Source organism: Buceros rhinoceros, unplaced genomic scaffold (genome assembly GCF_000710305.1).
Source record: "Buceros rhinoceros silvestris isolate BGI_N320 unplaced genomic scaffold, ASM71030v1 scaffold21144, whole genome shotgun sequence".
Taxonomy (NCBI): domain Eukaryota; kingdom Metazoa; phylum Chordata; class Aves; order Bucerotiformes; family Bucerotidae; genus Buceros; species Buceros rhinoceros.
In genome coordinates, this window is record NW_010408011.1 from 23,701 (window position 1) to 35,610 (window position 11,910).

Below are 11,910 nucleotides of genomic sequence, written 5' to 3' on the forward strand. Positions count from 1 at the left end.
CACCAAAGCCTGCTCTTCCCTTGCACCACACGCACGCACACTCTCCATTTCAGCCAGCGACGCATTCGGCCCTTCAACAACTCCCCCCGTGAGACTTTCATTCGCAGCCCGGCACAAAGCAATATTCAAATGGCTGCGCCAGGATCTGAAGAGAAAATGGAAACTTTCTTGTGTGTGAACCTTACAAAAGAGATCAAAGGAGCCTAAATGGCCAGGGGAGGGCAGAGAGGGAGGGAGCGGGGGACTGATGCCTTCTCCTCTGAAGGGAGGAATTCCCAGGAAGATAATAAGACAGCATTAGAAGATCTGAAGGAGAGCTTGCTATGGGAAAGGACATCACTGGATGTGATGTCTTGCTGGAGCAAGAGTGGAGCCCTGCACCGGGACACCTCTGCCCATGCTGCTGCTGTGATAGGGATGAGGAGGACCACTGGCAGCAGGAGGGAGGACGTGGTCTCGCTCCCAGCCTCCCACTAACTCCTTCCCTTACAGCAGGAAACATCGTCCTTTCTCCTATAGTTTCCCACCTATAAAATGCGTTTCCTTCAAAAGACAAGGGACAAGTTAATTTGTGCCTCCAGGCACTTCAAGGGCTCCTGCATAAAGGCAGCAAGTACCTGGCCTGGCATGCTTTGAGGACGCTGTATTGTCCTGGCCTGTGCTAACTTCCTCTCCAACCAGGCTTTTGATTGCCCGCTCTTTGCTTTTCTTCTCTTTACGGATGTAATTTGCATTGCTGACATCTTGACAAAGATAAAACCCACAGTCTCCCATGTCAGTCATTATCGCTGTTTTCTTCCCAGACAAACCTGAACAGCAATCATTTGTACCTCTCAGCTGGAAAATTCAGGCAAAATGAGATTCAGAGGAAGGAAAAGCTGCTTCCAGAGGGTGAGTGAGCAAACCTGGGATGAGTCCCGCTGCCTGGCCAGGGTCTGCCATTAGCCTCGCTGAGGAACAACAGCCCCCCAAAAAAACGTGAAGCATTTTGTAGATGTGCAACACAGGTTGTGATCCTGGACACGGAAGCTCCTGTCTAAGGGCTACACCAAGGACACACTGGCTATTCTTCTCCATACCACCACTGAACTGCTGACCCCAGGAGCAGCCCCTTTCCACAGCAAGGCTGGGCTCCAATGGCCCTGTGAGCACCAGTTTAGGGACAAATTAGCATCTTGGTTCCCCAGGTGAAAATCCACAGTTATTCTACCCCAGATGAACTCCAGCACCAGACCAACTTCTCAGAAGCTGATGTTTGAATCTCCAAAGCAATGAGAAGTTGCACTATCTTCCCCTGCTCATCCAATAACAGTATTCAATAACTGTATTTTTACAACTTCATACATTTTCCAGGTAACTTCTTTCAGCTCTGCCTGCTTGCCTCCTGGCCAGCAGCTTGGCATTCAGGTTTGGTAGACCTCTGCTATGTGCACCACGGGCAGAGCTCTTCTGCAGCAGCTCTAAAGGGTTTGTATCAGTACGGCGAGGTTATTCTTAATGCCTGGGTTGGTGTTTCTGAATAAGGGGACTCATAGGTGGTGAGTTTTCACCTCCTCTCATGTCTGATCAGCAGCTGGGACTCAGGAGATGTGAACAGCCCTGTATGAGCACCCTTTCTACATTGCTCCTCACTGCTCCCGAGGCAAAGGGGAAAAGCGATACCAGCACCCAGGACCATGCGGTCCCGGATCAGAGCCAGTGACTCCCAGGACCTGTCAGGTGAGCATCAGGGCTGGAGCAGGGCACTTTCCCCATCACCAGCATGAAAGGTTCAATTAGCTCGCTCCAGCAGGAGGTGTGTAATTTTAGATTCAGGATATCATCAGTCAATAGCTAATGAGCGAACTGATGAGAGCGCGAGATGCTTTAAGTGGACTAGCTTGAAGAGGAGGTGAGTGCCTGTAATCAGGGGCAGATTACTGCCATTCAGAGCACGCTGCCAGCTGGGTTTGCCTTCTGAAACACTTGCCTGGTTCCCCTCACCATGGAGACTGGTTGCACAGAGCATGTGGAGGGGATTTGTTCGGTTTCTTGAGTGCAGATCTCTGCTCTGGGCTGAATCACCCGTTACAAGCGGCACTTTGGGAGAGTTGCTGGGGGGAAGGGGAGCAACCTGCATCCCCTGGGTATGGCCCCCAAAGGGTGCTCTAATCACAAGGGGCTCAGATACAGTGTTGACTGATAAAGAAACCAGTCTCACCGACTTTCTGGAAATGCTTTTAGACTTGCTGGTGCCATTTCAGTTGGAGAGCAACACTCTGTGAGTGACATCCACTCCTGGATATCACTGCAGGAGTGATACCTATCACGCAGAGGGGACCAACACGAGAACAGTGCCAGGGTCCCTGTTTCACTCATGACCATGCAGGGGTGAGAGATGAATTTGACTGATTAATTTTCTTTGCTCAGATGTACAAGTATGATAAGAAGGAACAACTCATCTCTGTCAAGCCAAATAAATGCCTGTGATGGAGTGGCTTCAGCTGAACTTGGTTGCCACTCATCTGCGTGGGACACAGAGGCACACATCCACCTGGAAAACCACATGTCTGCAAAGAAGTCCTTTGATACCATCAGAGAAGCAAAGTCAGCATCTGTCCAACCCAACCCATCGCAGTGCCCAGGCGACACGCTGAGCCTATGCAGAGGGCCCAGCGAAGCAGGCATCATCACTCCCCAAGCCCCAGGTTTGCTCACCTTGCACAACGAGCCGGCCCTGCGCGGTCCTTCGCACCCGAGTGCCAGGTTTGTTGGCGGCGCACACGTAGATGCCAGAATGCTGCACAGTGAGGTCTGAGATCATGAGATTTCCTGTCCCCAGCACCTGGATCCCCTCCACACCAATTGGGCGGCCATCTGAAAGAAAGGGAAAAGGGGAAATCACATGCTGGACCTTTGAGTGAGGTTCTCCAGGGCCCACTCGTCAGTGAGGTCCAATCTAAGTACTTAACGGAGTGGTGCCATGCTCTGTTACTGGGATTTGCCAAGTAAAGTCAGTGGGGTTTAGCTGATGCTCTTAGCAGAGCTGCCTTCTGGAGAAAACCAGGATCCTCAGGCTTCTGCCCAAACCCACAGTTTGTGCTCCTTGGGAAACCAAGGTACCATCCGAGGAAACATGAAAGCTTTCAGCCACATGTTCACATCACGATGTATCATCCAAAAACGCTTTTCAGCAGAACGGTTAAACCAACGGTTAAATCCCATCAGCTTCTGAGATAAGACTGACCAGGGATCTGACCAGCTCAACAGCCTGCTCCAAACAGAGATGTTCTGGGAAGGAGAAGACCAACCCACCCACAGCAGTACTTCTCTGACGCACTCTCCCAGGCGCCAGCAATTTATGTCTTGGGGATTTCCTGAGCCAGAAGTTAGGCCTTTTTGCCTGATAAACCTTCATGGATTTTTGTGGCTTGGGAAACTACATGAACACAGGATTTGATTCCTTAGCTCTTGAACACACAACAGTTCAAGGCCAAGGAGCCAGACTCTGAGCTGGTAGTTAGGTCTGCTCAGCTGCTCTGGCTTGGAAGGGCAACTGGAAAGGGCTGCCTCCATCCTGAGTGCTGGGTCTGGGGCAGGAAGGCAGCAATGTTTCCAAAAAAACATTCCTGGGCTCCAGCACAAGGTCTTAGAAATAGAAATGCTTAACGTGGAATAATTCAGTATCAGAGAATTCACCTTTTTCCAGCAGAGCTTGTTTTCACTGGAAAATTCCCAGCCGGCTCTAATTACAATGTGTTTCATTACTATCGAGCTATTGCGTTTTATTATGTCATTGGTTTGTGTTTTAAGACACTGTCTGACACAGGCAGCTCTAAATCAGTTCTTACACGTGTCAGGGTGTCTGAGAAGAGGGGCAAGGCAGGGGAGTAGAGGAGCAGTTAAAGGGAGCACGCTTTCACCAGCCAGGAAACAGGAATCCAGTTCCTCTCTTGCCTCTGCTCATGGAGGAGGTTATAGGAGAAGCAAGAACCAGCCCTGGTGATCTCCCCACCTGACCATCCCACGAGCCCTCCATACATGAGTGCTCCACAATGGCAGAAGAGCCTGTGTCTTGTGCTTCAGCGTTGTGGCTAAAAAGTGGCTAAAACTTCCTCCTGGGAGCTCTACTGGTCTGTGCTGTCATCTTGCTAAAGAAATGGAAGAAGCCAAACAAAGCCAGAACTGCTCTGTAGGAAGCAATGGGTCATGGGGCAAGACCTGAGGTGTTCTAGCTGGCCTGTGGGCCATCTCCTGAGAGATGCTTGGCAATGGCTGTTCAACCCATTTAAAATGTATCATCACTCAGTGGGCAGAACAGTTTCCAGGGATCTTCAGCGCTGAAGGACCTCAGACTCAGGCTGGTTACCAGTAGTCATGGTACAGAACCACTTCAGTGGCTGCATCTGGTGTAATCCAGCAACAGGAAACCTTTATGGAAAACAGAGGGAAACACAAGTTGCCACGGGACTGCTGCAGCCACCCTAAGACACCCCATTATCCCCAAGGATTTCCTTCCTAGCCTCTGCTGTACAACAGCATGGCCTCTGACTGAGACCCGGCCCATGCCTGACCTGGGGCAGGCCCTTGCTTCACCACAGACAGGTACACAGTCCTAGTTCAAAGTTACCCTGCAACTGAATGCTTTAGCTGTCATATCACGCATTCCATAAGAAGCATATTATGAGGATTTGGGCCATTCATAACCAACAGATTCTGGAATGGATTGGGAAAACATGAAGGCAAAGCAGCACTCAAGGAGAGGGACAAATTAACCATCGACCTAGAAATGCCACTTGCTGCCCAGCATGTGCATAGATGGGACAGAGGGCAAGTGTGTCTGGCAGCGCTAGTGAGAGCAGCGCGCGTTCATGAACGCACAAGCCTGGAGCATAGAAGTGAGGGATCCCATTTCAGATTAACAGCAGCATCCTACTAGGAAACACCGGCAAAACATGGACTGAAAGGTACAAAGCACTTCACAAACACGTCTCCTGCCATGCTCTTTATATATTGTTTTCCAGGAAATTTTTTAAGTTAAAGTCTTCCTTGCTTCATTAGGCAGGCAATGCCAGACCACTTCATTATTTGCATTGCAAAGACAAATGCTCAGGTCTTTTAGAGAGAGAAAAACAATGTCGTTAAATGATTAAATGATCACAGAGCTGACCAAGCCACTGCAGCAGTAAATGGCTCAGTCATAAAAAGGACGGTAAAACATGACCTGTCCCGCATTTAATGAGCAATAGGAAGGAACCATTCCTCTCAAACATCATTCGAACTGAAGTGTAAAGAGGTCTGAATTAAAGTCCAATTGAACTTGATTTCATCTTTTAAATTAGACTTTTTGGAAGTCTGTATTTACAACAGGCGTAAAAATCAAATCTCTCTCTCAAGGGAGGGACAGGACCAGTGAAAGATGCGAAGTGGCCATACCTGGATGCTTCACCACATCACTGCCTTAAGAAATACCACAGGAACGTGACCTGAATGTCAGTAGTTTTACTCTATTATTTATAACCTGCTGCATAATTTAAGCATGCGAAGACCCAGCCTGCTGCAGGTACTCCACACAGTCCAGATACCAGCATTGATACACCCTCAGTTATCTCTCTAGTAACAACTATTAATTAGAGGTGTGATGGTCTGAAGAAACATCTCCTGTCAATCAAGCATCATTCACTTCCCTGAAGAACAAAGCTCTCCAAGCTCAGAAACCTTGGGGGATCTGCCATTTGACCCATGGCCATTTCAAACAGCCAGCAAAGATCACTGTTCCACATCATCCCATCTGCCTCTTGCTCAACTCCTTCCTTCCTAAGAGCACTGAAAACGGCTTCTGGAGAAACATCTCTACTTTCCCAGCCTGCTCCATCCTTCTTACTCTACTGTGCCTCACTCAACCTGAGCCGTTCTGTCATCAATTAAAAAGGTCTTTCATGAATATCAAATCCAACCTGGTAACACTGACCACACATATAAATAATACAGAGTATTTACACAAGAAATTCCTGGCATCGTGAAAGCTCAGCACTTTGTGGAAGTGCTGTGCAGAGGGACTAATGTCTCACGCATACTTTGCAGTGGTTGCTATCTGGTTTAACCCCGTTTCCCTTACACAGGGACCTGAAGCATGGCTTGGATCATGGGAACCAAACCCTGAAAACCCATTTTCCTGGCATCACTTGCCATCACCGAGCCACCTCTCCACAGATATCTGAAAGACTACAAAAGCTAACACTGTTGCTCAGTTCACAAAGCTCTCAGGACCCACGCAACCTTGAAACTGCTGCTCATCTAACATGACCTTCTACTTCTTTTCATTAAGTCAAAAGCAGAAAATTTGAGGACTAAAACCAAGACAGTCTGGGTGGAAACATCTGGTGGATTCTCTCTGTTGATGCTCAGTTGATGGAAGGAGAAGGAAGGGGGAAGGAGGTTCAGCTGGTTGTGAAGAGCAGACAGACAACCGATTGATGAAGAAGACCATTCTCCAAACGGGACGTGCCCCGGCTATGAACAAGTAGAGGCTGCCAGGTTCCCCACTGGGGTGAAGTCTGGACGAAAGACGCCTGCGGTTTGGGAGCTGCGTTATTTATTTTTCCAAGGTGTATGCGATGCTTTCTGGAGTCCATTCTCTGCCTGCAAACCGAGTGATTGGCACACCAGCACCAATTACGGGGACCCGTTAAAACGTGCCAGGCGATATGAATATGCAACGACACGAACGCCTTTCTTTTGTAAGTAGCGAGTAGAAAGAAAGTAACAACTTTCTAATGTTGATCATTTAGGTCTTTTGTGAATTCTTTGTATTGTGCCATAGTAGCCTTCCACTTTTGAGACACATGGGTCTCCTGCTCCGGTGGACACTGGGCACCGTGGATTAGCATATTTAGAGTACATTGCAACAGTTGACTATTCAGTATGTGAAGTGGTGAAATTTACTCTATTATTTCTAAACACTTACGGGAACGGCGCTCCTGTCAACCAGTCAGCCATCTATTGCAAGCTTCTGTGTCCAATAAGTTACCAATTAATTGGCTCCTACAATTGTTGTATAGTTTACTTCTTGAATGGCTCCCTCTTTAGTAATTTCCTTCCCATTGTGCAGCCCTTTCTGACAACTTCTGTATAACGCTATCAGATAATCGCTGTCTTTTCTCTCGCGCCTCACTTTTCTATATCTCTCTAAATAGTTTATTATTCGGCCTCGGTACCTTTTATGGAGGCCAGCTCAGTGGCCTGTCAGTTAAAGGGGAAGGATACATTAAAATCATCATTCATTCAAAAGGCTTTGCAGTAAGTGCCCAGGACATTCATTTGTGCACAGGTCCGAGCCTGAAGTGCGCAGCCCTGAAAGGAAAAGCCCCATCTCCCCCCAACAAACCCTTAATGATTTTACATTTCTCCCCGAGCCTGCTCTCTAATGAATGTTGACGTTTCATGCACGGCGAGACACAGGAATTCTGTTTGTGGTCAGGGGCTACAACATATTCCCAAGGAAATTAAATTCAAAATTGATTGTATGACACTCAAAAACCGGCCCCGAATTTGAATCATTTCCCTCAAGCAAAACAGAGCTGTCTTTTCCCACTGCAAACCAGCCAGGTCTTCGTAAAGCCAAAGCAAAAAGTGCCTGCACTGTTCATGCCTTTGCTTAAGTTATGTCAAGCTTATTGCTCAATCAACTGCATCTCTCCAAGACTTTGTGGCCATGGCTTTTTTATTCCTGGGAGTGGGTTTTTCCTAAGCTGAGTAAATTAACTGGTTGTTTAAGCTAAACCAGCTCAGTAGGAGAACCTTCAGGAAGAAGATCTTCACAGGGGAGGAAGCCACGCGTACAGATGACAGATGCTCAGCGGACCTCCCTGGCCAGCGTAAACCTCTCTCCCTCCTCCTGATCACACAGACACGGAGACATGAAAGCGCTTCTGAAATGGCTACAAAGAGATGACAAACTCACCGACTCATCAGCGAGCCCGTACGCCACATCGCTGTCGAGATGGGTGTAATGCTAAACAAGATCTTGTGATGCTTTGGACAGGAAACATTCCTGATGCAGGGGAGGGAAAATAACAGGATCTCTTTCCCATTCAATATCTGTAATTCTGCTGCTGTGCTGCAAAGCACGTGGAGAGGGTGTTTCTTTTTGGTGGAAGGCAAAGCTGAGCTCAGACCATCCCGACAAACATCGCACAAAGCTATTACATCTTCATTATTGCCCTGCTCTATAGAGACAAGTGTTTTGAAGAAGGTAATAAGCACTTATAATTAAGGCAATTATAAAGTAGTTTATTATAGTTGAGTGCTAATGTAGAGCTGCTTCGTGTCCAAGAGAACCAAAACAGTGATATAGCCTATCTGGGGAATTTTTAAAACAGCATCAATCTGACGGTTACGGCTCTGGAGGAAAAAAACCTGCAGCTAGTGGCAGACACCAGCTGATTTTACAAGCCACCAGAGGATGCAAGCAGGAGGACGAACATGGAGAAATCGTGCGACTGATGCTGGATACATGTCTTAATCCCCTGACACATGGCTCTGGGTGGCAAGTTGCCCTTCCCACAAGCTGAACCCTGACCCTTGGAGAGCCACGGGCATGAAGTCCCACATCCAGCACAGCAGCACAAGACAGAACTAGCCCTGTTTGTGCCTCGCAGCCACCTTGGAAGACTCAAGGAGATCAGCAACCCAAAAATGATGTGACCCTGCAGACCACAAGGGCTTGGGAAATACCAACTGTGCACACAGGTGGAGTTACAAGCTCCAGAAGATAAACCAAAAACTCTTTGGTCAGCAGAGATTTCTGTAGGGCAGTGGGAGTGCTGCTCTGACCAAAATAGTTTCCAAGCTACTATCACAAAGTTAGAGCCTAGAATAACCTTCACTTTCAGAAAACATGGCAGAAACATGGCACTTTGCTCTTCCTCACCTGTATGATGCCATCAGACATTACCTCTGGTTTCCATGCTGATTTAAAAAAACATACCATGGACCCCAGCAGCAAGCACTTGTTTTTTCAGAGTTTCAGACATGCTACTTTAAATACTCTTTTTCCCTCAAATTTTTTTAAAAAAAAACCCTGAACAGGCAGCAAGTTTCTTTCAAGCTTGTTTTATGTGAAAGATGTGTTTGTGTATAATTCTGCTTCTCTGGGCCAACAGTGGTGATGTTTTTGATGCAGCTGAAGAAGACGCTGTCACTTGAGGAAAGATAAAATTATCACCTTTCATGGAACGTCTACAGGTTTAACCAACCCACTTCTCTAATAGGTAAAGACAGGATCTTAGCAGAAAGAAAAAACAAAGTGCAGACATGAGGATAAAAAACACTTCAAGCCTACAATTAACTTCAGTAGGAAGGGAAAGGGTGAATCACTTGTGGCGTAAAATAGCAGCACCTACCTATTTCTCACGTGATGGCAACACGGATGGGACCGGAGGAGGAGGAGGAAATCCCGGTCACCCCCGGGGCTTACCTAGGCGGCTCCAGGAGACGATGGGACGGGGATTGCCGGTGGCGATGCATTCCAGCACAGCGGTCTGGTGTACCGTCAGCGTGAGGTTCTCCGGACCGACGAGAATCATGGGGTCCTTGTAAACGGTGGAGTGAGAGCCTGCGAGAACAGCATCATCGTTAGAAGGCATCTGAGTCTCTTTTCTAATGGAAACACTGAGGGCTTTGTGCATCCTCTTAAGTACAAATGATGTGGCTCAGTAAATTTGAGATGTACCTGAAACAAAAGGAGCACGTTTGTGTGACATCCCCGTTGTCTGAATGAGTTTTAAGTGTGTGCTGAACTCCTGAGGAACACTCCTCAACCAACCCATCCCGCCACAAGCAGCCTCGTTAACAGCAGCACAAAGAAGAACCACACTGAACTGCAGGGAGCAGATGTGCAGGAAAATCATAGTACAAAGGGAGGACCCGAGCTGCAGGACAGCTTGTGCAGACAGGAGTGCAAATAAATTAAGGAGTTGCTTTATCTTTCAGCATCACGGAGTAATCCATGCAGTCCACAATGCCTCAATCTGCCTCACTGCAAGCATCTTCCCTTGTCATTTGCTGCAAAACCCCTGTCCTGGGACACACAGAGCCATGGAGGTGCCAGTCCCTGACTCCTGCAGAGGATCTTTTTGAGAGGAAACATTACACCAGACAGGAGGAGACCACAGGATGAAACCATCATCCCGTGCCAATTTGTGGGGAGCAGGAGAGGAGGAGAAAAAGGAGTTCTCCATCAGTAAACAGGAATTTTTATAATCTCTGCGTTAGTCTTCTCCCCGTTTTCGACGAGAGCTGGGTTATCTCCAGAAATTATGAGGTCAAGCAGCATTTAAGGAATTTCAACAATCTGACAGCTGCTGCTGGCAAAAATGCTCAGTGCACCTGCAGAGAGAAATCCCTGGGCTGGTCATCTGCCCCCGAGCAGGGGATGGGCATGGGGAGGGCTGGGAGCTGAGCTCTACCATGGACCAGGCTTTGCTGCAGAGATCATTCCATAAACATGGACTTCCCGATGTCCAGTAAGCTTGTTAAAGAGAAGCGATCCACCACAAAGAACTCTCTGCAAGAGCTTTGCTCCAAGAAAAAAAAATCTCTTTTCTTCCTGCACTTTTTAGCATTGCCCTTTCACAGCAGCTCAGGGGCTGAAGTCAGGGCATTAGCAGGGGATTCCGCAGCAGTCCGAGGGCAAGCACGGATCAGAGCAGCTCGTTTGTTAATCGTTCCTGCAGGGGCTAAACGGGGAGCGATAAAGCCACTCTGAGGTTGTGTCTAAATGGACAAAACCCAAGAAAAATCACCGTGTCAGCGTGACTTAAGAGCTGACTTTCTCACTAAACGCATTTCACTGCAAGCCATAAAATGCAGATTTTTTGATGAGAACCAGAATGCACAATAAATTCATATGACCGGCTGGTTAACCCCAAGAGATCTGAAAAACAATACCTTCCCTCCGTACCTCCGAGCGCCTTTAAAGCCCATGTAGATTTATTGTTTTAAATCACAATACTAAATGTTCACGCTTAGAATAATACGGTATTATCATCGTATTATACAGTGATTTCAATATTTCAAAACGCAGAGAAATGAAATGAATTGTCCAAGGTCACTCGAGAAGATCAGTAAACGGGAGCTGAAACCAAAACAGAATTTATAAAACACTCTATTTTAACAAAAAGAAAAATCACACTCTTTGATTTATACTCGGAGCCCTAAAGCAGCATTCAGGTTTTTGGGTGTGGGCTCAGCTCCCTGAGTTTGGCCAAACCCTGCCCAGCTCTGGGAGTGGCAGCACTTCCACTGCTGCTCACCTTCTCCTCCAAAGGCCACATAATGGTCCCATAGCTTTGCTGCTGAGCCCAACGCCCACAGCAGTGCCAGCTCCAGGGCCAGAAGGGACAGTGACCCAGCAGGTATGTGGCAGTCAGATGCCAGACCATGCAAAGGGGCCGACCACACCTCACCATTGAGGAGGGGGTTTCCTTCTCCAACCAGAACAGCTCTTTGATGCAGGGTCAGGAGGAAAGGAGTGACAAAACGAGGAACTTGTGGCAGGCAAGTGCTGCTGGAGCACAACAGTGTTCAGGGCTCCATGGCAGGGGTTTGTTTTGAAAAGGAAAAAGGCTCTAATGATGCACATGGTCCCCAGGGACTCTGCCAGCAGCAATCGCAGCGAGGACAGGGAGGTCCCCAGCACTGCCAGGAGTGACAGGCGCTGTAGCAGGGATGGGAACATCGCAGGCCCAGGTTGTTAGATCTTGATCAAAAGGACAGCAGCAGAGAGAGACGCAGCTCGTGCTGAAAAGGTGTCAGTGTAGAGAGGCAGGCAGCCTCTCGGGAGCATCTGCGCTAAGCAGGCACTTGAAAATAATCAATCAGGAGGGCTGGAAGACACATCCATGCTGCTCGCTGCCGGCAGCCCCGCCA

The 11,910-nt window shown here is 48.0% G+C and overlaps 1 protein-coding gene across 1 annotated transcript in view; it reads right to left on the reverse strand.

The window, feature by feature from the left end:
* The window catches only part of IGDCC3 (immunoglobulin superfamily, DCC subclass, member 3), a gene marked incomplete at both ends in the record, with an annotated part of 88,548 nt that overhangs the window by 23,694 nt on the left and 52,944 nt on the right, over positions 1-11,910 (reverse strand). Inside the window, 2 exons of the mRNA XM_010134734.1 lie at positions 2,698-2,856; positions 9,458-9,595. Of these exons, the coding sequence (XP_010133036.1) occupies positions 2,698-2,856; positions 9,458-9,595 (297 nt within the window). The remainder of the gene's footprint in view (positions 1-2,697; positions 2,857-9,457; positions 9,596-11,910) is intronic.